At 42.1% G+C, this 27,209-nt stretch overlaps 1 protein-coding gene across 13 annotated transcripts in view; it reads right to left on the bottom strand.

The window, feature by feature from the left end:
- The window catches only part of ntng1a (netrin g1a), a 118,762-nt gene that overhangs the window by 89,940 nt on the left and 1,613 nt on the right, over positions 1-27,209 (bottom strand). For 12 of the 13 annotated variants that reach the window (XM_034861836.1, XM_034861843.1, XM_034861833.1 and 9 more), the window contains exons 1-2: positions 26,999-27,209; positions 16,276-16,955 (exon numbers count right to left, since the gene is read on the bottom strand). In XM_034861836.1, the coding sequence (XP_034717727.1) occupies positions 16,276-16,524 (249 nt within the window). In that variant the 5' untranslated portion in view covers positions 16,525-16,955; positions 26,999-27,209. The remainder of the gene's footprint in view (positions 1-16,275; positions 16,956-26,998) is intronic. The other variant, XM_034861831.1, reaches the window with a different exon arrangement.

Below are 27,209 nucleotides of genomic sequence, written 5' to 3'. Positions count from 1 at the left end.
GAATTAGGGGAGCTAATTAGGATTATTAGTAGGACATATTTTATTCAGCTAGGACTAAAACAAATTGCTCAGTCAAGAAGAAAAGTGCAGAATTACTGGCTGACAAAGTGCACATGCACTTTTTAAAGCCATTGTGTGTGTGTGTGTGTGTGTGTGTGTGTGTGTGTGTGTGTGTGTGTGTGTATGTGTGTGTGTGTGTGAAAAGCAGCATTGCTACATGCCTGAACTCAGAGGGATTCAGTGATGCCATGACTCAAAATCTAATCAGCAGCTCCAACACAAAATATGAGAATCTTACATGGATATCACAGCTTATGTCTATACCAACAGACTACTTTCACACCAGACATTTTGGCTTGTCAAAGCAGGAAAAGCACAGGTGTAAATTAAACAATTTGTTAACAAAGTGTCCCAGTAAACCATGTCAGTGATTGAGCCTTTCCAATACCAAAGCCCTTGAACTGGCTCACCTAACTGGAATGCAGCCAGCATTAATGTTATAAATTCTACCTGTGCTTTTCCTGCTTCAACAAGTCAAAGGGCCTATTGTAGCTGTAAATCATGGAATAACCGATGATGGCTAAAGTATTACAGAGTCATGTGCCATGTATTAAAGTATGTACCTTGCTGATAGGAGCATCTAAGCCACGACAGAGAGCTAATGGTCTCTCTCCTCCAACATTGATTTCCATTTTCTGTATGTGTATGTATGTATATATATGTATGCATGTACTGTATATAAAAAGACTCGATCTGACATTTTAGAAAGTACACCTATGTGCTTTCTTGCCTCGAGTTAGATGATAAAATCCATAACTCGCACCTTCTAAATATGAAGCTTGGCTTAGAATAAAGATGGAGCCTTGTCACCATGAGGTTGCAGGGCAACCAGTGGAGACTTAAAGAAGTTACCGTGCCTGGCCAAGAAATAGCTAAAACGTGTTAATCATTGAGCTTTAAAGGTGCTTGTAGGCAGATGTTGTTACCTTTGAAGCCGTTTCCCGCTCTTGCCCGTCTTTATACTAAGCTAAGCTACGGAGATTTTGGCAGAATCCTCATATAAGATGTGCAGATATGAGAGTGGTGTCGATCTTCTCGATCTACTTTTCATATAGAAAGCAAAGAAGCGTGTTTCCCAGAGGATCTAGAATACTCCGAATAGTGATAAAATCAACAAATAGCCTAACCCGGCATGAAGTAAAATCAGGCACATCATCATAAACAACATGAAGTAAGTGTTGGCATACATCCCTATGTAATGGCTAATTCACATAAGTAAAATGAAAATGACTCAAATGGTCTGAGAGGTTTGGTACGATGACATCCCATTCTAAAGGGGCAGGTCCAAGATAGATCTATCAACCATATCAAATTCTGGTTTTCAAATATGTAATCCACAACTGATGCCTAATAGTCTGCTTCTCAGTGTTTCTCTCATATTCAGCTTCTGCAGCTTGGCTCATGGCCCTCGTCTTGACGGTGGGGGAATAGTCTGAAGCCATGCAGAATGTCGTTGAAAGAGAGCCTTCAACGTGACAACAATGTGTGTCCCAGAGTAACAGCAAATGCCTGGCACCTCTATGTAAATCATTTCATTTAGAGCCTCTGATGTGCAGACAGAGGGAATGTAAAATGCCTTTTCACGCCAAGCCTCTCAATCGCTTGCTGTCCTTGCAAACATAATGAACAGATTACCGTTTGCACCCTTGTCACATGATGCTTCTCTGACAAGTGCCTTGTACCTTGTGGGAGATGTTTTTACTGCATGTCCTCTCATTCCAGACTGAAAAAAGAGACCAAAACTAGTTTAGCAGCCACAGGAAATAAAACAACTTGCTAATTAGGGGAGCAATGGACTGAGGCAGACAGTACTTGCCTGAGTGGATGGCTTGGGAGATGGAGAAGTTAAAATGCCAAGTGTCTTAGTCCCAAGCACCCTTAGGCTAAACTCCTGCAGACACTGTAAGTCTACGCCCAATTTACCAATTACTCTCTTTGTCCTGACTGCGGTTAATAAAATGCTAACCATCTCAATATCCATGACGGCACTTTGCTAACTACTTTCCTTCTAGTTAAATTCAGCTTCTCTTGTCTTTTTCGCTCCCATAGAAAGAGACTGTAACTCCTGCCTGGGCTTAATCAGGAGGATTGCTTATTAAGGAGAAGCTCTTGGGTCCTTCCTAAATTGGGGAGAGGACAGTCTCGCCAGTGCGATAACTGCAGATTTATGTCAGAATTAGGTGTAAATAGCTGCACTGGTTCTTCCCCTTCTCTAATTAAGCAAGCACATTTTCCAGACCTTCGTCTTGTGCGCTGACCGCTCCGGTTCCCTCTGCTGAGCAGATGTTAGCTTACAAAGCAACTCAGCCATGTGTAGAACAGTGCACAGAGGAGCCATTTTACTACTCTCCCAATAGTTCAGATGGCTAAAAACCTCGGTGACAGTTCTTATGTTTCTGTATAAACCTGTAGTAGATGTTCTTCTATATTTTTGAACCAGTAATCCAGCCTGTTTGCAACTATCAATGAGTAGTCTTCCAAAATGATACATGGCAGGAAAATGTCAAATTACTGCTCAGTGTCAGATCAAGCTGAGCGCACAGGAAAATGGATATATTCTACGAGAGTGTAATATCAGTTTGAAACACTGCCGACTCTGTACTTTGAAGACAATTCCATCTGTGGCCTCTCATCTCCCTTGTATTTCTATTTTTGATGCTCCAATGAGGTTCACGTTCCAACAAACTTTAAAGTTTCTCATAATGCGGCAGTGCTTGTATCTGCCAGGGAGAAATAGACCTGAGATGAACAGTGGAAAAATGCTCTTATATTGTTCATAAGGGGGTACTCAGCATTCAAGATTCAGCATTCAATTTCCATCACTGATAGCTTTGCTATTGATTCAGAGTTTGTCATATGCTCAGTTTGGGCCAGACACAACAGATCTTAGGGTTTGGGAGCTGTCAGTCAAGGTAATCCAGGAGTCTTTTTCAAAGCCTGTCAGGGTGAGACATACAGCCTCACATTTCCCTCAAACAAGGAGGATGACAGAATAGGCCGAAAAGCTATCTGTTAGGAGAGGAATGCTCCTCAGAGACCCAACAGGCAAGAAACACATTAAACTTCTGAGAAAGTGGCTTCCCCTTTATTTCCTTTTACTCTCTGAGATTAATAAGGACTAATTAATGCTAGGGGCAACAGCAAAAACTATAGTGTTTAGCATCAGGTCATACCCCATTTTGCCATTAAAATGATTTGATGTTTCCTTGGCAAGCTTTCTCCTCTGTCTGCAAACAGTCTCATACCCTGCAGCTGAGGGTGAAATACTTCTTAATGTTTCAATTCCTTGTGATACAGATCTGATGATATAATAAGCCTAAAATATAATAAGCTGCAATTCTTCCTTTCCATCAGGGTGACGTGGACATGTCATACTGAAGTGATCCCAAGACATGCGGCCTATATGTTGCTCACCTGAGACGACTATCATGCCATTTGTAAAATGGCAGCATTGCAGTTTGGCTGCACCCACTGCTTTTACGAATGCAAAATAGGCAGAATTTAAAGACACATACTGGCGCATGTTGTTCTGAACATCCTTGTTTACATATCATAGCAGTTTATGTTTAAGTGTGGCACATACAGTAGGTTACATCCTAAAATAGATGTGAATAGTCATCTAAAACAGTAAGACGTGAGCTGCAGTTCAGAACTCGTAAAAGCCTGAAGTGTGGATGTAAATACAGACACAAATAAAAACAGATGCATACATGCATGCCACATACACCAGTCACTTAAAAGAAGAAAAAAAACAGAAGGGTTTTATTGTGCTGATGAGGGGCCCTGCTGCTATGGAATGCTGAGTAGAGGAGGGAGAGCGTCTGCCACGGCTGTGGGAGCATCTGATCCCTCCTGCCGTGGATAAAAATGAGAGATGGGATCACTGGGATTGCTCCATTCACAACACTCCTACTTATCTCCTGCAATTAACATTAAAAGCCCCCCCAACAAAAATAAATGAAAACATGAGTGCCTCTAAATATGAATAACTCCATGCCATGCTTTGGGCTTTGTGAGCTTGTCTATATTGGCCTGTGTGTGTGCTTGCCATTTGTTATCCGTCTCCCAAAGAGGGAAGGGGGATTGTGAAAATCAGTGTTCAAGCAAGTGAGCTCTGAAGGGAAATCCACCCCAGAGGTTCGAAGAGCAATTAAAATCAACAGCTCTCTCCAGCAGCAAACCACTGTATCTCCTATTCTCAGAGCCACGTGCACAGAAAGGGAAGGAGTACAGTACAGGGGGATGATGGAGGGGGTTTCAGACCATAATTTACCATGAGTGATGAACTGTGAAATGCAACAAAAGCAACCACTACCGCAAGAGGGATTTGAAGCCCACAGAGCAATTGGAGGGAAAAGGGGGTAAAAACGCGTTCGTCAAATAAAATAAAACGAGAGAAAGTCTGTGTCATAGAACTCAGACTGTGGAGGTCCATATGCTCGGTTCATATTATGCACGGGTCTTCAAATCCAGTGAGAGCAGTGAGCATTTAACAATGAGACAATATGATATCGCCGGGTGACTTGAAGTCAATAGCAGAGGCTAAATCGGAGCTACGAGAGATCAGATCATTCCTCTCTTGACTCTTATTCAATACTAATTTTCTGGGAATTCATCATGGCTGTATCAGCTAACCAAAGCTAAATGAAAATGAAATTTGATGTTTTTGTTTCCCAAAAATAAAAAGTTAGCCCTCCTCCCGTTGACGTCCTACGTGCATAAGAATATATTTCAAGTGGTGCTTTCACAGTGTCACATATAGTTTCACATCTCAATACGGTAGGGAAAAACATTTTATTTTCCATTCTTTTTCAGATTCTCCAAGCTTTCCTCTCCATACTTCATGGCAAAGGACATGTTTTGCTCGAAACTTTGAAAAAAAGAAGTCAACAGAAAACCCTGTGGGAAGCCGGAGTCAAGGAGGCCCCCTATTATCTTGTTATGGCAGCGTAAACGGTGAGGCAACACTGAACGCCTTGATAGAGCCCAGATAGACGAGTCACACACTCGCACAACACAACATCACAGCAACGCCTGATGTTGTCTGAATACCAACTCTTCACCCACTTCACTTTTACAAACTTTTCTCCTTGGAAGTAAACATTTCCTCCTGTTTGCACTTTTTTTTTTAAAACAAAAACTCTTATTTCCATTTATATTTACCCCATAAAATATCACACAATAGTGAAATTGGTGGTGATTGTTTTAAAGATGATAATGCTGCTGCTGCTGATGATGGTGATGTTAATAATAAATAAAATAATACACAATAGATAAAAGGTAATATTCACTTCGGCAACAACAGCAATACACGTATACTTGACCTTACCCCCCTCACACCATTAATAAAGTACATGCTGCCCAAAAACAAAACCCTTGTAGAATACATTCAAACCTCAAAAACGGATGATAGTGATGTAAGAATATGTAAGGCAGGGTGTTTCTGCACTATGTCTCACTCAGGCTGGACTGTGCGAGCCTGGGCCTCAACATGCCCGTAACAGGAAGTGTGGCTTTTTCAGGCAACACCTGTTTAATGGCCTCCTCGGCCCCGGCTGGCTGACAAGGCTGCACTTGTGTTAGCGCCTTCAGACCTAGAGAACGAGCAGTTTGAGGAAATAAGAAAATGATAAAAATTCAGACAGTGGCCTACGCTCATGCAAAGTTTATGACACAGGATGGGTCGGGGAGAATTTGATGAGATCTTCCTGTGACCGCGGTGGGTATAACCTTCACATTGGGCAGAGAGATGCAGTCTGGCAGTTCTGTGCTGTGTTAGACAATATTCAACCTGTTCTTACTGTGCTGGTAGTGCTTCAGCTGGATGTGTCAAGCTACAAAATGAACGCTTGTGAACCGCAGGGAGTCCATACCCCTAAAAAACAGACTGAAGATTACAAGAACAAGTGATTCTAACTAGCAGTCTTCATCTTAAGAGTGTTTGACAACTAAAAATGTGATATTCAGGTGTCCATATGTTACGAAAATTAACATGAGTACATCATTTAATATTTCTACATACATTTATAAGCTAGATATTTCCCTTTGGAATACAGTGAATGGCATTGGGGTGCAATGCCTGTCCACAATGCATCGTGTGCCCCTAATTTCACACCCCTCAACCTCCCAACGAGAAAGCAAAACATAAGACTGATTAACAGTTGTTGGATCCACTGCAATGAGTAAAAGTAATTGTTAGGAATTTGTTTCACTGAACAATGTTGACTGATGCACCATCAATCAATTATGGACTAATTATTGTGAGCATTTTGAGTTGTCCAGATGGTTTCCTATAATAATATTTTGTTCAGAGTCCTGTAGTAATTTGTCTGTAGGCCTGTTGATCTGTTGTTGCAGGAAGGTTTGGACAGGATTTAGACCGCTTCTATAGCATGAACATAATATAGTTAAAATCACACATAGTTAAAATGCAGCAACACTTTTGTCATGAGTGACTGTTCTGTGTTGTCAGTATACCGAGGACTAAAGTATTACTATGCTGTTTTCATACTGTCATATTACCCTTGTTGTTATATATTAGATGTGATTTACAATTTTGCAAGGGAATTCTTTTCCCTTTTGAAAAAGTATAATGCTATGGTTTTATTGACTAAGTTACAAATGCTTTGCGTGCGTAAAGGAAAATCACATTGCTTCACAAAACGTTTGTGAATCTTGCATGAGAAGCTTGATGCAACAGCCTCTCAAAAAATGAAATTGTATTAATCAATTCCTGCCTGAATTCCGTCCAAATTTATAAGTATACCTGTCCAACAATATATATAAAATTAAATATATATAATTTTATGTAATTGACAATACTGCTATTTTTTCAATCACGAATGCTATAAAAAAAAAAGAGTCTGCCCATAGAAATCCCTTGCCTATCTAGTTGGTTTCTTATGTGGACCAGCCACCAGCAGGTTGCAGCGTAAAGAGGTCCTGGGCAGAGTGCAAGACAGTGGGCCACGACTGGGCCGGCAGGAACATATGGAGTGTTCCAAAGCTATGAGGCGGCAGAGGAAGACCATGGCCGTGGAGGAGGTCACGCGGGTGTCCCAGGGCCAGCGAGGAGCATGGGTAGGATGGGAGGCCACCACGAGCAGAGGCATCAGCTGGGCAGACATCTGGCTAACTCCACATGCTTGGCTCAAAACAATTTACTCTATCAGCCCTGGTCTGTGCTGCCGTTTTGGAATTGTAGCCATAGATGGAATTGCATGTCATGTGACGCACTGGGGCCCCTAAAAACATTCCCAACACACATACACCCCAGAATGACTCTTTACAAAGAAAAAATACAAAATCTAAATGCCTTGAGGAGCATATCAGGGTCATTTTGTATGCGTAGTGCGCCCAGTGAGCAACAATAATTGGAATGAATTGAACATCTTTTAAAATCACGGTATCCACTTCTCTTCATTTATCCCTAATCTTCCGCTTGAGACCAAAGGTCCAACGTGTGAATCTTGGGAATTCAAATTCACATGAGGTCAACACAGCTGAGTAACAGAAGTGCTTAGCGTCACAGTGATCATGAGCCCCTATTCTGTGTATATTGTCAATTTCTTTCCATGCCTCCTATTTTTAGGTCTTAGTCCCCTCCACCTGAGATGCGAGCGCTCCTTTGGTCTCGTATCTTTAGGTCTCGGTATCTTTGATAGCTCCACGGTCTACGGCTGAATCGGAAATTGTTGTGTCCCTGACTCGTGAAGGCCATCTCAAAGCTCTTATTTTTCCCACGAGGTGCAGGAATTGAGGAGGGATCATTGAGGAGCTAGAAGTGAGAATCCACGTGAACAGCCTTCCTGGAAACCGTGCAGCTGATAGGGTTAACTCCACCCATACAGCTGACAAATTCAAGGACGTCTCATCCCTCTAATGGCGTTTTTTCATTAACGGCACCTGCTCGACTCGCCTCAACCGCGGTGCCTCGTCCTCCTTCTACTGCAGATTAGTACCGCCTCATGCGTGAGGCCAGCCATGGCTGGTCGTCATAGCAGGAAACTGCCATGACCTAACGTGACACACACAGAACATCGAAGGTGTTTTGCTTTTGATTCTCGGCATGGGGCTGTTGCCACAGCCAGAAGACAAATTAGTTTCTTTAAAAGCTGGCGGCAGCAAAAAAAAAAAAAACTCCACAAGACACATTCCTGGATTCCTCTCTCCTCCCATGATTTCCTCACGTGATTTCCTCTCCTGTGCTTCCTCAGCGGGACGGATTAAGACGCGTGGAAGGGAGGCAATTCAAGGGAAGAGAGATGTACCGCAGGAAGAGACACAAGAGGAGTCGAGGCAACAGGCATTTAACAAAACGAGACATCTGTGCTTCGGAGCCATCATTTTAAAGTTTGTGTAATTTTAGGTAAATTGCGATCTTTTGTTCCTGCAGCATGATATACATTAGCATTGGTGGTTGCATCAATGCTAATGTAAGTGCAGCTTTAGTCTTTTAGTCTTATTTTATGACTCCTTAGATAATGAAGTGCTCTACTCATAAAAGAAAAGTGTTATCTTTCAAGTACAACATTTAAATACAGAGTAGCGTGTGCTACAGAAACTTCAAATTGAAATTGTTTTTTTAAGGGTTGAATAGATTAATTAAATTACACAAAAAGTGTGCTCAGTTTCCCTGAGCACAGATTAAGATCACGTAGGAATAATTCAGTCAAGTTTCAAACACTGCCTGTTGGTGATTTACACAGAAATAATAACTCCAGCCTTGTTTTGCACTCCAGATAGTGATCACTAATCAAACAAAGAACAATGAAACAAGAATTAGGGAATTACACACATCTTTCATTTTAGCTTGTTTTGGTCCATACCCTTGCCTCTGTCGCTAATTTCAATAAACATTTGATTTGGTTTGGTCTAGCAAAGATGAAAGAAAACACATAAAATTGATCGAGTTTACTTAATCCTCTGATGTTAAACAGTTCTAGTAGATGACTAATTCATGTTCCAATGCTGGTTAATTGCTTCTACTTTCTTGAATCTGGCCTTTTTCTCAAATCAATTAGCAGCTCTGAAAAGCCACCTTTGTGCTTGTTTTTGCAGTCTTGCCTTCTTAGAAAAGAAAGCCAACATAAACAAGTGAGACAGAATGTCCCAGACAACACCGTAGCCACGGTCTCTGTTCTCTACCGCTCACTCTCATCTAACCCTTGCAGTGACTGTATGAATACAATATGAAATGAAACATGTTACTGCTGACAGCGCACACGTTTCTCAAGGAAATGTCAGCGCCGAGCCTGTTGAGAGGTGTCACCGCTTGCTAGTGTGGGGGGGGGGGGGGGGGGGGGGGGGGGGGGGGGGAGTACGGCGGAGCTCAAACACTTTGTCTGTCTGAAACCTCTAATCTGAATCAGCTTAGGAAAAGGGCAATGTAATGTATATCCATGGGAGCCCAAGGCACCCCCCAACTCACATTTATTGGACATATTACTTGGGAAAACCCCTCTGTGGTGCTTGGATAAACTGAGTGTTGCTTGTCTTTATGGTGAAGGCCCAAACTAAATTTAAAGTAACTATGAGGAACTTTGAAATAGTTCTGAAACTGTTTAATTTCCCATATATTGATCTTCAATGACCTGTAACAGCAAACAAGACTAATCGTGAAAAGAACACTATTTATATGTAGCTTTTATTAATGACTGCTAAGTCACAAAATGATTAACAACAAGTAGACCGCCTCTGCAGTAACACTTTTTGATGGGTCACAGATTTCGGTGTAACACCAGAGAAGTAAGTGAGTATCCAGCCATGTAAAAGGTAGCAAACATAATTTATATATGCCTAATTGTATTTTAATTTAGGAAGTTATCTGTTGTAGTTATGGCTAATACTGGGGAATAGCCATCACAGAAAAAAAGGAAATTAAACAAAGAACAATTAGTTAATCTGGCTTTCAACAGATCTTTACAAGTGTGGTAGAAACAGCTTTTGCCCAAAGGGCCGCTAGAATCGACACAAATTAAAAGTCTGTGATGGCCACTTTAATCAGGCAAGCCTTTGTAAGCTACAATCTTTTACTCAATGCTGTGTTATTCTGTTGTTTTCATTACACATTACTATCAGTCACACCCTTGGGGTTTGCTTGGGGATTTCTTTAAGCTTCATGAACAATTGTGAACATTGGCTCATCTAATGACATTACTGTAAAAGAGAGAGGGGGACTTTTATTAGCAGAAAAATAAACTGAACCAAGAGTCAACAATTAAAACCCTGGCCAAGTCCAACACCTAAAGCAAAATCAACAAACAGTTGCATATCAAGCCGCAACCTTCTCTCCTCCTACAGAGGAGTAAGTAACACTGTTAGAGTCTCAGCCTGTTTTAACCTGGAATGTACCATCTGCTCTGGTAAGCACAGGGGGTGAGTAAAACAGTTAAACTGTAAAATGCCAAAATGAAAAAGAGACCTAAGATACTTAAATAGTTCTAACATCTAAAGTTAGCTATAAGCACAAACAAGGGGACACTTGGGTGCACCAACTGTACTGGTGTCATGTATTGTAGAATAGGTTTCCCATTCCTTCACTCGACAGTGCCCAGTCACTGCTGAGGGATTATAACGATGCACACCTGTCTTCACTGTCACTAAATGAGCAGATGATTAGCAACACCACATGCAGAACACAAGACACAGCTCTCATCTTCACCGCAGTATTTGTTTTAACCTCCACCAGAGTTACAATGCTCATAATATGGCTAACCTTACTGCTATTTGTACGTGTACAGTTTCATTAATGTGCATTGTCCTGAAATATTAAATAACAACCTTTTAAAAAATGTGCCAAAAATGTACTTTTACAAGTGTTAAATCAGTGCACATATTTTATTAGATAATCCAAATAATTCTAACAATATTTGTTAGCCACCTGCTCTTATCATGCCCCAGATTTAATAACATTTTATTAAGGCAAACGTTTGTGTGTGTGTGTGTGTGTGTGTGTGTGTGCGCACCACCTTTTTAATAATCTCCTTTGTTTCCTCATTTATATTTGATTGGCTATGAAATGCACCGGCCTGCCGGGACTCGGACTCAGGTTTCAGCGTTCATCAGCATTTCTTGGTTGTAAATTGACGGCTCAAATAGAGACATACAGTTCTTTCACGGGAATGTATAGGGACATACACGCGCACATGCATACACACAGACACACGCAAGGCTAGTATAAATTATGGTGTTACACCTAGAAAGGAGGTAAGAACCAAGACATGCAAGGTTGTGCCTGTTGGTAAGTTTTGTGTTGAAGTGTTGATATAACTGAGTAGATAATATTTAAAACCTCGGCAGCAGAATAAAGGACACTGATCATTCCCTTGAGCTCCCTTCTAAATATGGTACAGGGGCTCGACATGAGGAAAGCACAACTCTGTTTAATCTACCTGTACTGGCCAGCCCAGACTTGTCTGAATGTAAAATAAGTATTTGCATTTGCGATTTTGTAACTTTTCCAGTATGGAGCTTTAGAGAACACCTAATTATCAGAGCTGTCAATTAGTCTTGTTGAACAAGTTGGTTAAAAAGAATCCGCTTTTCCCGCAATAGTACATTGTGTTTGTATGAAGTCATCGCTGCTCTCTTGAAACTTGCACCAAGTCAATCATGAACTTGTCGAGGCGCTGCGGCCTGTCCATGCTTTTAAAGGCCAGGCTGACTCGAACTGGAGGGGACAGTCAAATCTCACATGATGGCAGATTTGTGTGCCAGAGTTCAGTGAATGCCAGCTTATTGCTATCGAAAAGGTCACCAGGCTAGAAGCAGAAAAAAGGCCTTTCCAGAGAGAATGGGGTGTGTATGTGTGTACATACGTGTGTGTGTGTGTGTGTGTAAGAGATGAAGGACGCAACCTGAGGTGACCATGCTCATTTAACCACACCACACCTTGGAGCTTCTGCATCTCTCTCTCTCTCTCTCTCTCTCTCTGTCTCTCTCTCTCTCTCGGCTTCGGTGTCTGTTACCTTCAGCCCTCCAGGAAGCAGACGTGAGACTTTAAAATACACCCGCCTCCACGAGCGCAGAATCAATTACTAGAGAGATGAAATTCTCCAATAACGCGGCCTAATGATAATTGCACCGAATCTGCAATGATCTGACTTACGAAACAAACCACTATTGGCACTGTAGCAGAATATTGGCAGCCAAAGTAGCTGGAATATCAATGATAATTGTTCTCATGTTGATTTGGAGCCATGTTACTGCCTGGGGTAAACATAAACCAATTGCAGAGAATTGGGCTCTATGGCATGCAGCAGGGATAATATTTCACTGATGCTTGTGTGATTTGTGATGAGTACAGTACAGCAGAGAGAGGAAATGGTTATGTGGGAGCTAACCACTGTCTGTTTAATTCAAGCACCCCTATCACATTGACTGCCGGAGACATGAGGGCGACAGGGCGGCGCAAACTCCCGCTAATTCAATAAGCGATCATCAGACTGTTAAAAGGCTGGCAATAGTAATAATAAACTCTAGAAATAGAATAGCTCCACTGATGCATCAGACACGCATGGCCGCTGTTTATCTAGTTTATCCACAACACAACTCGCTGCACAGCGAATACCAGACACACTTCAGGTTCAAATGTGGATCAATCACAGGTCACGGGGCCGCCCGGAGGGAGAACGGAGGTTGACCCCATTTTGACGATGACCTCCCGGATATGGCTTCCTACCGCCTCACCACCCCCGCAACCTTCTTCGCCTTCACCCAACCTCGGCCGATGACGGGAGTCAGCATTTTTCAAAAGTGCCTGAGAGATGTCGGGCTGAATAATGTGTCCTATGAATAAAACACATTAGCTACAAAACATGTTGAATTATTCACATTTCAGAGCCTCCATCCCGCCCCACGCAGGAGATATTAGTTCTTCAGTCACCGTCTTCTTTGCACACAGTCCTCTGAGTCTCTGTCTCCCCCATGTTCGCGTCGTCTCGCTTCTCTCTTGATCATTCTCTCGCTGTCTTTGTCATCTGTATTTTGTTAATCCCTCTCTGTTCCTCTGTGTCTCACCTCAGCTGACTTTCCGCTGATGGCGACTGTCTATTTATAGTCCTCAAGTTACTACTTTTCCTGGAACATCTCGCTATTTATCTAAAGAGCTCTTGAAGCTGTTGAGGAGTGCATTTGTTCTGAGAGAATCTTTGATGACTCTGTAACACACGACGGCCCAAAATGAATTCATCATTTAGCATTAATCTGAGGCGACCAGCTGTGAGTTTTAAAGTGAGAGGACCCGGAATAAGACGAAGAATTAAATACTTGACCTAATATGCGTCCTTTGCTCATTAACTATTCAGCACCACCAGGAATTTGTGATTTTTATGATTGCAATGTAATTTGCAGAATCAACAGCATCACATGCACTTCAAAGGGTAAAGCAATCAACCAATCAGGGCTTTTTTATTGTGCTGTGTTTGAATAATAAACCCCTTTTATCCTGCAAAACATCACTTTTAAGTCATCACCATTAAACTAGTGTGCAACAACATGGAACACTCCGTCAACAAGTCGATCATGGCAAATTTATTCAGTGATTCAACAACCCTGGCATTCTTAAAAACTAATTGGTTCCCGTTTTCAAAAAGCCCTGCTTTTGGTCATAAAACAGCTTGAGGCAAAACACCATAAGCGTATTTGCTAATTGTTAGTATTCTTGTCATACAGAATATACTTCTCTCTATGATTTGAAAAAGTCCAATACGGCAGTAGTTTGTATGGAACAGGACTAAACCCAGCTGTGGGGCCGTACCAGGCCCCCAGGAAGGGCACCAGGCTCGGAAGCAAATTGAACATACCCACCAAACGGTGGAAATGTAACTCCCAGGCCGTCACATGACGCCCTCTGGCCTAAAAAGACTTTTCCCCGTAAGTTTACACAGGGGGGGGGGGGGATCAGTAAATCTGTAAATCTGTGGATACATATGTGTGAGTGTCACATCCCCCGTAAAATGACTTGTTTCACTATCAGAATTTGATCCATTCTGTCCGACAACATTTGGAAAGTCAAGAAGAGATGCATGATTAAATCAGTTAATGTCCTTTCAAGTTAGCGGAGTGCTCTAACGCGCCCGCTTTATGGGCCGCACAGTTCGGAAGCAGTGCCGATCATCTGGGTAATTTTTGCCTCCATGATGGCTTCATGCGCTACTGAGCAACTCTCAGGAGCAAACGGAGCTCTGCCTTAAACACTGTATCCAGTTCGTATTATACATCCATGGGCTGTATATAGGCACAGTGGTGCTTTAAGCTGAATCCTAAGGTCAACCTGCTAACATGTTCACAGTGACAAAGACAACATAAAGTTTACCAGGTTCACCATCTTAGTTAAGCATTCTACCATTTGTTAATTAGCCCAAAAAACACACAAGTAGATCTAAGTTGTTGGCAGGGGTCCTGACAACCACTGTGGATGCAGAGGCCCAGCACCTCCGACTTCATCTCAAAGTTGATTGACTGTCTGACACAGACAGACAGGAAGACATATGCAGAAATGGAAAAGTATCAGCCTTAAAGGCAAAAAGTGAGACTGGATTCCTTAAAAAAAACATGTTAAGAGTGAAACATGACCATAAGGACAAGTAATGAATGCTGACTGAATATTATGTCGGGCCACTTACAGCACTGCTTGTGCAAAGGTTTTGCTAAACGTAAGAAAAACAAAAAACCTTGTGTACAGGCACTTAAAAAACTGCTCTACTTAAGTTCTCATACATCCTTTTGTATTTTTAGTCCACCTGTACACTATCCCACCCAGAGATTGTTTGCATTTTTAGGCCACGAATTCATCAAACTCTGCTAAAAGACAAGCACTGACGCAACAGAGAAGCTGCAATCACACTCTATTCCTATAACTCTGATGATAACTCAGTGTCCTGGTAGTAACATGAAGATTGTGTGTCTGTGTGTGTGTGTGTGTGTGTGTGTGTGTTTTTCCAGGGTAAAGTCACATTACACAGTGTTTTCTGCAAGTAAACATCAACAGCACATGCGAGGAGGTTTGCAGTGCACATTGAGAAGCAGCTTTCTAAACAGCAGAACATGACGTCAATGGGCACAAGCCTCTGTTTCCTCAGCCACAACATATCTGAGTCATACAGGCTTTAAATGTGTCTGTCACGACAGTGGGGTCAGAACAAGCCGGGTATATACTGTATATATACGCAATACAGAGACACAGATAAGAAAGCCAACTTGGTATAATGTGTGTGTGTGTTTGTGTGTGTGAGTGTGAGTGTGTGTGTGAGTGTGTGTGTGTGTGTGTGTGTATGTGTATGTTTATGTGTGTGTGTGTGTGTGTGTGTATTTGTAGGGCTGGGTATCTTTTTAAATTTTTGGATCTCAATGCTGATACCATTACAATAACATTGATACCGGTTCCTAAACGATACTTCTTTCAATACCAATTTTATAAAATCCATTTCAACAAAAAGAAGTTACTAGCCTAGAAATCTAGATGCACGATAGTGGCGGCAAATGTAATTTGTAGCTAGGGTCAGTCTAGCAACACAATGTTGGCTTGTGAGCTGGAAAAACCAAATTGTGGTCCATGTGAATTCCCTGCTTCTTGAAAACAAAGAAGATGGCCGCAGCGGTCGTTCCAATGGGCTGTGGCCGCGACTCTGGAAGCCTCGGAGTTAAGCACTGGTCATTCTTAAAAAAGGAAGATGTATTCGGAGTATTACCGACCGGATACGGCAAAAGGTTAATCTATCAACTAAAGGGGCTCTGGTTGGTTACAGTGCTATCCTATTGCGTGCAGTGGGATTTTGAAAAACAACCGTTTATCCCGCCCCTCTGATTGAGCCTTGCCAACTGTGAGTTCCCAGACCCAACATCTTGATCTGGCTTGTTAGGTTAAGAAATTACAACATTACAGCACAAATCTTTTTAATTCTTTTTCAGCTCCTAGTTTGTGAGGCCCGTCTCACTTATAGTTTTTCCTTTCTGCCTCTAAGGCATGTAACGTTAGACAGCCAATCAGCAGCATTATTAGATCTCGGTAGAAGCATGCTGCATGCTTACTGGCTCACTGATACTGATGAGATTTGCTCCTTAGGTATTGAATTTTTTTCAATACTCAGTATGCAATTCGGTGCCTAAATTCTATACCCAGCCGTGGGTGTGTGTGTGTGTGTGTGTGTGTGTGTGTGTGTGCATGACCTTTTTTCTAAGGGAAGATTGTTTTTCACTTTTGCATGTACTCACCAGGGCACAGTATGTCTCCGGAGGGTCTCCACAGGTGATGTTGGGGGGATCCAGAGTTACTTTCAGGAACTGGGTCATGTCTGCTGCCTCTGGCTGGCAGGCCATGTAGTCCCAGGTTAAGCCTTCGTCTGAGTAAATCTGAGACTTACACACATCATAGTGGCCCCACGCTGCAGGGTAGTGCTGCATGCCCGCCTGGCAAACACCTGTCCACAGCGCCTGCAGCGTCAACGCAAAATGGAAACGCATGACTGGTCCTCTCTCGGCTCCTTCCCGAGGAGCTGTATCTCCTTCTGAAGGTGTAACAACAAGGGATCCCTCTTCTACTTCCACTTACTACAACTCACTCAACTGGAGTGAGGAGGCTTGCCAAACTTCCCTCAGGTGGAGCAGTCTTTTTAGAAGAGTTGTTGTTGCTGTTTTTCTTTACTATTTCTGTCCCTTTCAGGTTTCTGGAGTAGTGGATAACTAGGAGGGATGGTGAGGTTACCAGCCCAGTGAGAAGATAAGAAGAGAGGATTGAGGGAGGGAAGAGTATGGAGGTGTTGGAGGAGAAGGAGGAGGAAGAGGGGGAAGGCAAGGAGATAGCCCTCTTACACGCTGATAGGAAGATGAGTGACAGGTCCTCTCAGCTTGCTCGGCTGTCAATCATGGTCCTGTTCCTGCGTGGCGATCTGGTGCTGCTGAGAAACAGGAAACAGAAGAAGGGGAGGGGGGGGTTAATATACCTCCCTTTTGGGAGTAGAATTTGACAGTGAGAGAACATTAGCTGGCGCCATGGCACAGGCAAAAAGATGTATGGGTGCCATGTTGGTGTTTGTTGTCCATCAAAACACAGAAAATCAGTGAGTGAGGCCATCAGGGTAAATTGGATCTCGCTGCTTTCACACGAAACCCTCATCTCCCTCAGCAGTATCAAGTCTACAGTGTTATATACAACACTCCCCATCTCCTCACCTCCCCCCCTTTCCACACTGTATGAGCAGGAATGATAAAGACTAGAAATCAAGCTACTTTGGGTGTCATGCATGGTCATCATAGTAACTAAGATGTTTTGACTCACTAACTCCACATGATCTGACCGTGCTGTTTTAATTGTACATAGTAAGCAGAACTGTGAGGTGCTCTGCTTAATGTTGAAAATTGAATGTCTGTTTCAATCTACTGGTTCCATGGCGGCACTTAAATGGTTAAAATGGACCAAAAGGCAACTGGAATTGGGTGAAGATACTCCGAAGACGTTTTATCCCTCATCCGAGAGACTTCTATTACATACCATACTATTAAATGCTATTGTTTATAAAACCAAAGGAGTTATGGGAGAAGAGAGACTGTATAGAATGAATATATGAACGAATGTATCGGAAATAGTTCAAACTTGGCAACATCCACTATATCAAATTATGATTCTTAATCAGTAAGGGTGACAACCATCGCTCAAATAAAGTGCTATCATGGAGTCAATGATCTGTCGCTCAAGTATTATATGTTATTATATAGCTTGAGGATTTCGAAAAAAGTGGTAGGTACAAAATGACTCATGACGCGTCCCCACCGTCCCCTTTGTCCCCACCGTCGAACGCCTATGGATGTTATTGGATTTGACCTTTTTTTTTCTGTTTGAAATTAACCTGCTTATGTGGAGTAATTAGTATGGTGGCTTCATTTTAAAATTTTATAAAGAAAAGTGTCAAAAATGGAAATAACCAATCATAAATATTTTACATTGCAGTTTACAATGTGCTTGATTAAAATGTACTTCAACCGGGTTTCTGCTGAGCAGTTAGTGTGCAGTAGTCTCCTTGAGCTTGTTGCAGAAAGCAGTTTTCACAGAGAACATTACAGTAAACACAGTCATCTGAACCATGGTTAATATGAAAATATTGATTTTAGCTAATTTAATTTACTTCTTACTAGAGTGAACAAGTAAAAACATAACACCACCCTTTCACTTAAACGGGATAAAGTGGCTACTCACTTTGCAACTTAGGATAAGAACAGTCATAAGTTAACATAAATATCTTCCTGCTTTCATGTTTCTTCTCTTAATTGGTAGAGTACACCATGTTACTACTGCATATTGCATGCACCCATTTATATGTGCCAACCACTGTGAGCTGTGGCCCCACTTTTTCTTTTGTCTAAAGTTTTTGTAGCTGAGCATCAGGACGCCTTGCACACATAGACCCCCTGCTGTCTGTTTTTTACTCCTAGCATAATCAGAAATAGCCTATGTATGTTTTTTTGTTTTTTTTAATTCTTCCTTTTCTTTATTTAGATTTTGAATGGACCTTAAAAAGTCTTTTAAATTGGGCTGTGTACAACCTGCATGTACCTTAATGTCTCTCTAGCCAGAAACTTAGCAGTAAGCCAGTTGGCTGAGCCCGTGGATACAGCCCAGGTATGTGGTGTGTTCCCCGCCTTCAAACAGCAGCCTGTCTGCAGGTGATGGATGGAGAGCCGAGTCAATGGTTGGAGACAGGAGGGACAGACTTGTAGACATTTTAGTGCAGCTTAATGAGTCAGCTGATTCACTGTGTTTCTGTGTGCTGACCAATGCACCGTCCAGTCATCAGGGATCAATTAGCAGCTACAGTAGAGACATGGTGTTTATTGAAGAAGGGTGGTGTTAACACACACATTGATAATTAATGAAACATGTAATTTTTCATTTGATTTGATTTGATAAGACACTGGACCACAGAGCAACATTAAATAAAATAATAGTATCAGTACAAAAAGGGGGAAAATTGGATTGTTGATTAGAGAAGTATAAAACGACTAAATTTCAGTCAAGATGTGCAAAAAAACAGCACTATTAGTCAAGCAAGTGTGACAGCATGATAAGGTGAATGTGAGAAAATGAATATGTGAAGAACAGTAGACTGTATACACAGCATAGGAGTTGTGCTCAAATTTAACGATCTGCCTGAAGACGTGTTAAAACGTCTAGAAACAACTTTAACACTTCCAGATGCTTCCAAAAGAAGCAACAGAAATGTGAAGAAAGGCTTTACACAGGTGCTGGTTGTATTATAAGAATATCATGAAAAAAGTTAATTTATCTCACTAATTCCCTTCAAAAAGTGAAATTTGCATATTACATTCATATTTCACACACAGAGTGATATATTTCAAATAGTCATTTCTTTTAATTGTGATGATCATAACTAACAACTAATGAAAATATCAAATTTAGTATCTCTGAAAATTAGAATATTACTTAAGACCAATCCAAAAAATAAGATTTTTTGAAATGTTGGTCAACTGAAAAGTATGAACATGAATGTATGAGTATATACAGCACTCAATACTTAGATGGGGCTCCTTTTGCCTGAATTACTGCAGCAATGCGGCGTGGCGTGGAGTCGATCAGTCTGTGGCACTGCTCAGGTGTTATGAGAGCCCAGGTTGCTCTGATAGTGGCCTTCAGCTCTACTGCATTGTTGGGTCTGGTGCGTCGCATCATCCTCTTCACATTACCCCATAGATGTTCTATTGTTAAGGTCAGGCGAGTTTGCTGGCTAAGTAAGAGGGATACCTGGTCCTTAAACCAGGTACTGGTAGCTTTGGCACTGTGTGCAGGTGCCAAGTCCTGTCTGAAAATGAAATCTGCATCTCCATAAAGTTGGTCAGCAGCATGAAGCATGAAGTGCTCTAAAACTTCCTGGTAGACGTCTGCGTTGACCCTAGACCTCAGAAAACACAGTGGACCAACACCAGCAGATGACATGGCACCCCAAACCATCACTGACTGTGGGAACTTTATACTGGACTTCAAGCGACGTGGATTCTGTGCCTCTCCTCTCTTCCTCCAGAGTCTAGGACCTTGATTTTCAAAAGAAATGCAAAATTCACTTTCATCTGAGAATTTAACTTTGGACCACTCAGCAGCAGTCCAGTCCTTTTTGTCTTTAGCCCAGGCGAGACGCTTCTGATGCTGTGTCTTCTTCAAGAGAGGCTTGACACAAGGAATGCGACAGCTATAACCCAGGTTTTGCATACGTCTACGTCTGTGGTGGTTCTTGAAGCACAGACTCCAGCTGCAGTCCACTCTTTGTCAACCTCCCCCACAATTTTGAATGGGTTTAGTTTCTCAAACCTCTCCAGGGTGCGGTTATCCCTATTACTTGTACACTTTTTTCTACCACATCTTTTCCTTCCCTTGGCCTCTCTATTAATGTGCTTGGACACAGAGCTCTGTGGACAACCAGCCTCTTCAGCAATGACCTTCTGTGTCTTGCCCTCCTTGTGCAAGGTGTCAATGGTCGTCTTTTGGACAGCTGTCAAGAAAGCAGTCTTCCCCATGATTGTGTACCCTACAGAACTAGACTGAGAGACCATGTAAAGGCCTTTGCAGGTGTTTTGAGTTAATTAGCTGATAAGAGTTTGGCACCAGGTGTCTTCAACCTGGTCACATTGAACCTTGTCACAATATTCTAATTTTCTGAGATACTGAATTTGGGGTTTTCCTTAGTTGTCAGTTATAATCATCACAATTAAAAGAAATGACCATTTGAAATACACCACTTTGTCTGCGATGAACGGATATAATATACAAATTTCACTTTTTGAATAAAATGACTGACCTAAATCAACTTTTTCATGATATGGTAATTATGTGACCAGCACCTGTGTATATGAATGTGGTAATAGTAATTGTTGCGTTGGCCTTTTCAAAGTGTAAATTTGATGCGTTGTACCAACGTGTAGTAGATCTTGAGCTGGATCTGTGTCAGTTTACTGGCCAACAGGCATCAGACTGGTCTGGAATCTTAAAACAGCTGTAGTTTATCTGTTTTTTTCTGGTCTTGTGTGTCTTTTTTTGTTTTACACATTTGAGTGCCTTTTTATGTGTGTGATATCTAAGGTAAGGTTCTTATAGTTGATAATGGTTCTGTAATATAATATAATTTATGTAATGTTTTGCCTGTTATGTTTTATTTATTGGGCAATAAAGCAATTTTAGTTAACTATGAAGTTTATCTGAACATACACGTACACATGTGTATTGCAAACAGACTTAAGTACTACACAGATAAGAACATCTGCAACACCCACCACCAAAGTGAACATAAAATAACTAAAATACATAAATGCAAAACCTACACAATCAACATAGACACACTTGCAGACGTCATCTTGGAAGTTTGTGATCAATTATCAATCAATAATAATCAATATTTTATGGTGATGTAACCAAGTGGTGTCCCATTTCATAGGGGTATGTTTTCACCCCTCACCCTTATCACTCGGTTTTGAAGGCCAATGGCTAGGGGTAAGGGGTAGGGGTAAGATAGAAAAATGGGATTCAGCCTTAATCATTATGTTAACGAACAGCCAAGGTCAGGGGCAAAGGCTCAACAGCATACAAATATGTCAAATACAAAGCAGCGAGTGCACAAAACAACATGGTGTAGGCAGAAAAACTTGGGAAAGGTGAGGTATTTAAGAACATGGAACAATGAGATGAAAAATGTTCTCTGGAAACTGTATGCAAACTGAAAAACAAATCTCGCAAATTGCCCCTTATGGCCTATGTTCTGTTTAAAAAACAAAAAAAACAAAAATCCCATTCATTCTAGTGCAAAATAACGATCATCACATGAATAGAAAAAAACATTATGCACAGATATGGCTAGATACTGGGATTCAATTTTGCACAAGATGATTGAAAGACAATGTAAAAATCGGTACAAGGAGGGAAAAAAAGTACAAGAGCAGGTATTGCAAGTCAGAGGATGGAGGAAAGAGGAAGAAGTTAAGAGAGGGAAAGAAATGAAGCACCTTAAATGTAAAATGTAAGAATGTCAATGGGGGAGATGTCAGCAGGTGAGGAAGCAGCCAATTATCCAGAGGAACTCTTGGCACTGAGCCCCCTGTTCCCATTAAGAGACATAATATTACCGTGTTAGGGAGGAGACGAACGAGATGGCCGGAAAAGTGTCTGCACGTGTGCGTTTCACGTGTAACCTCTGGATAAAGAGTGGTTCGAGTCATGGGTAATGAGACAACAAGCGGTGGTGAGGCTTTGATAACAAGCAATAGAGATCACTAAAGCAGGGTGATTACCACTGCACGGTCCTGGACACAGCGGACACAGCGGCCCTGCTACTCCCTGCTTATAACCCTCCGTCGCCCCAAGGAGAAAAGGTTGGAGAGAGAAAGGGAGAGCAGATGGAAGAAGTGTGGATGTGCATTTTAAGTGAGAAAAAAAGGTTTATTTTAGGGCAGGTCGCTTCCTCCAACCATCGATCAAGGTCTGAGGACATCAGAGGAGGCGCGCTCACAGGAAGTCTGAAGTTCTCCCATGTACAGGAATATATAGTGCACCGTAGGCACACAGCCATGGACACTTACAGGAACAGTGGGGGGTCGCTGGGTGTGAGAGAGGAACTGCTAGCCAAAATGTTTTTGTGTTCAATTTGGAAAGTCAATAAATAAATGAAAATCAAATGCTCATATTGTGCATTACTGAAGCCTGGTCACAACATATTTATCTAGCACCTTTTATCATTGGGATACCTGCAGTGTTTAGGCTACTAGAAATAACTTTACATATGTGAACAGTTGCATATGAAAAATAGAGATGTAACATTTTTAAATATAAAAAATAAAAGCTAAATTATTGTGTGTAATATGGGGAAATAGAAGTTTTCACTTTTTGGAAATATTGAAATCAGGACATTTGAGGAAGAAATGTAATTCACCTGTTTATGAGGGTGTAAAACACTTGAAGCAAAACAACTTTATGGATCTCCTTCAGACATTTTCAGATCAATACAAATACTTTAAATGATCATTTCTGCTGATATGGTTTTTCCACAAAAGTGTCCAATTACCTGCTTAAAAATTCTAATTAAATCTAGTCCTTCTAAATGATTGAAAATGCAGAATCTATTAATATGAAAATATTTTTTAAAGTCAAAAGTTCCACTAGGGGACGCACGGCTAATTTAACCACTCCGTCCAAGTTTCCACATCACATGTTGTGTAAGTTGCATGCTGGACAATGATTGGCTTCCAAATCAGTTGTGAAAGCCCTGCTCATCCATGCATCCGATGCAAGGTAAGCACATGGGAATATGAAAAATGTAAATACAAAAACATGAAATAATAAAAGGTAAAGCAGCAAGGTATAACAGACAGGCAAGTAAATCAAAGATGTTTACAAAAGGACGCTTTCAACACTAAACTGAAAAGGAAGGGAAGTAAGGTAGTAATTTAAAGTAGCCAATATTACATATAATGTTATTGCATGTTTGCAGGTATTAAACCATTACAATATTTTCATCCACTCTAAAGAATATTCGTTGTGAAAACCAAATAAATAGGGTAAAAAGAAGCTATTGGCAGCTTCTGGTCAAACATACCAACCTTCTCCGTACACAGTGCTAGTACACCACATACAGTAGGCCAGCGAGATGTGCACTCAGCCTGCCCGACACTACAGGGGACTCAGGGAGCCAACCCGACAGAGCTCAGTATTATATTTAAACACATGAATCTTTCACAAGGCCCGGTCAACACAGGAGAGGGTTTGTTTGGCTGGGGAGTTCATCCCACCCACCCACCCACCCACCCAAACAAACCACGCGGGAAGCGGACCACTCCCCTGTTTCTGAGGCTGAGAAACAGCCCTTGGTGTCCACATCTATTTCATCCCCGGGGCCACTCGAGCATCACTGAGTGTTTCTCCAAATCACCAGGGAAATGTTACACGCCTCTTTACTACTAGTGGGAGTCACTTGTAAATCATGCATTTCATCAAATGAACAAATGAAGGAGATTGTCACTCCTCTTTCAGCTCTTCTTACTCACTTTAACCCTAGAAGTAATTCACTTCTTACTCAGAGGACATTTGGAACCCTTTCAGTGGCAATGTTATCAAACTGCTAAATCATACCATTACATTTCAAATTGGATCATTTAAACACTCAGTGTTTTCCTCACTTCATCTCCCAGCCTTCCACTTTTCAAGTCATGGCCATATTGATCATTTCATTTTTTTATTGACCGGTGGTTTGTGTGAGTTCAGCATTTTTCCCTGCTGCTGGCTGTGCGCTGCCAACATTTTTACCCAGACTGCCTTTTGAGTTGTTCTTTTTCCCCTCACCCAGCCAGGACACTGGAAAGAATTGTCAGGTCATAATCTCACACAGATCAGCTACGGTGGCCCACAGGGGGCAGTACTTACACACCTACCTGCCTGCCTATTTAAAAATTCAACATATTACATTTTTATAAATGTTCCAAAATTGAAAAAGATGTCAACTTTAGCTCCAAATGATGTGCTCAGGACAGAGGAAGGTGGAATAATTACAGGGTTACCACTGATATCCGTATCCCCCCCCCCCCCTTTCATTTTTAATTTCACGCATTTAATGCACTTTCAAGGGCAATTCCTGACCCTGCTTCTGCCCTGCCTCTACCTGCTTTCATCTTTTCTGACTCTACCTGTTTCATATTCCACACCAGTGCCTTACTAAAAGAGAAACAGGAGTGCGGGAGAGAGAAGGGCAGAAAGACAGGAGGGCAGACAGTCAGAAGCAGATGAAAGATAGATAAAGATAGACGCTGGCCCAGCTTCAGAAAAAAAGCCTCCTGCCAGCTCTCTGTGCTCCACTCACCAGATTTCTCTTCCTGCCTATCCAGAATCCCTAATCTTGCGTGTTAACAACCTGCCAATAGGGCCGCCGTCCTCATGAATAAACATATGGGGAGAGGAGCATGGCCCCGCAAACATGACAGCCAGCGTTGCCGTGGAACAGCGAGCACGCCTATAAAGCATCCCTGGGGCTTGCCTCAGAGTCAGCCCATCACTTAGCGCTCTTTTCCACTTCTTAAAATGTCGCCGCCTTCAATCGACAGGCTCATGATCTTTTAATAATGACGACAGGTAGCAAATGGCTGGAGTGCTGACAGCTGGTTAAGTGACTCTGCGTTGGGGAGAGCTGGGCGGCTTCAGAGGGAATCAAAGCTGTGGCTCGGCTCTAGCATTAGACAAACAGTCCAAACTGGGTTTGTTTTCCTCATCTGATATGAGAGACTACGACCTGTCTGTGAAACCCACATGCAACAAAAAACAGCTATAAAGAAGGTCTCACACTGAAAGAAGGATCTTTTAGAGTTTTAGTTTCTCATGTTCAAGAGGCTTTTTCCCACCCATAGTGATAGATTTGGGAGAATCACTGATAAATTAGTGCTGGCTATCAAAAAGCTATGCTCGAACCCTGCTGAGGTAATCACCTTTAACGGGATGTGGCCGCAGCCTCTTCTCCAGTCCAACGTCTACTGGAGCCAGACAGGTCAGGCCTCTGAAGCCAGTCCCTGACTGCTGGAGTTGTGCTCCACTTGCCTCCACAGGCTGTATCTGCCACAGTCCTCTGTCACTCCCTCTGTCCTTTCCAACTCCTTCTGCCCTCTCCCCTCTCCCCCGAGCTGCTGAAGCTGCCACATGCGCTCTGGTTGTGTGCGAGAGCAGCACTTCTGACAGGGTGACGGGGCCGAGTGCTGCCCCAAGTCGTCAGTTACTCCAGCGCCACATATACAGCAGTGCACGGGGCGCCCGATGAGACAGTGAGACAAGATCACGTCTCCGCCACCCTCCCTCCATGATCCCTCTCTCTTTTTCCCCCTGCCTCTCCTTGCCACCAAGCATGCTTCTCTCTGCGACACAGGAACACCTTATGCATTATTAAAGACACTTTTCCTAAAAGGCTGCGGGCACATTATTCTGCAACCACAGTGACATGTCTGGATACTCAAAATGTCCACTTTAGCTCTAAAGAATGGGCTCACCCAGGTAGCTCTTTCATGCTGGGAATGTAGGCAGGAATAGCAACATGGTTTAAAGTGACATCTGCTACCAACCCCAAGAGAGGTGACTCATTATTACCTGTTATTATTTCATAGGATGAGTAAAATAATAATAAGACAGAGTGCAATCACAATTACAGAGGCCGTAAAAATGACTATTGATTGTGACTGGGAGTTGCAACCTGAGATCTAATAACACCTCATCCAGTTTTGAACTTCAAAGTCAAATCCATTCAGGATGCGCCTTAGCCCTCGACCCGTCATCTTTAATGATATTAGTAATCAAGATGTCCTAATAAGAATAATTGCTAGGTATTATCCGATACAAGGCCAAGATGAATTTTTTGGATCTTACAGATTATAACTATTATGAAAACATAATAACTTAGGAGCATGCACCGCCGCGGACATTTCTGTAATAATATCTGTACCTCCCACAGGGCTGTAAAGCACAAAGAAGCAATTGAATAGTGAAAGCATACACCAAAACAAATCTTAATGTAACAGGCTGCTCATACAGTGATATATTGAAGGCAGGCCCACTGGCTGCAGCATGACACAAATGGTATTATGCATGATGGATAGGCAACGATTAGGTAATAAGTTCCACCAGGGGGCGCCTCCAGAAATGACCTAAAGACATGCTGTTAAGTTTTGGATGCATTCAAGGCCGCCTCACTGTAAATGAAATTAGGTCTTCCTTTGTGGTTCTGAGAGTCTTAAAAGTTATGTATGCTGTTTAGAAGGGAGGGAGTCACAACTCTATGCCCACTGTTCATCTGTTCATTACAGAGAGAGATAAATGAAGCCAGGCCAGAGTTAAGTTACTTCCAACGACAATTAGCAGCCACTTTAAGCTCCAACACACCGAAAGTAAACTTTACAAGCAAAAGGAAACACTCACATGTCTTGTAAGGGCTTCTCCCTATTCCCCAGCTCTTTAACGCCGTTCAACAAGTTCAGAGGCAGAATGAACATAAATGAAGAAAGAAGCTCTTTAAGATGCGCTGCTTAACGGGAATGTGATGAGTACGCACGTCAGACTCTAAGGAATCGCTGCACACACCATTTCGCACTCTCGTTTGGCGACCGAGGGGGGGTGAGGGAGGGGGGGG

This window comes from Etheostoma cragini, chromosome 22 (assembly GCF_013103735.1).
Source record: "Etheostoma cragini isolate CJK2018 chromosome 22, CSU_Ecrag_1.0, whole genome shotgun sequence".
Lineage (NCBI taxonomy): Eukaryota > Metazoa > Chordata > Actinopteri > Perciformes > Percidae > Etheostoma > Etheostoma cragini.
This window is presented reverse-complemented; position numbering and strand designations above follow the sequence as displayed.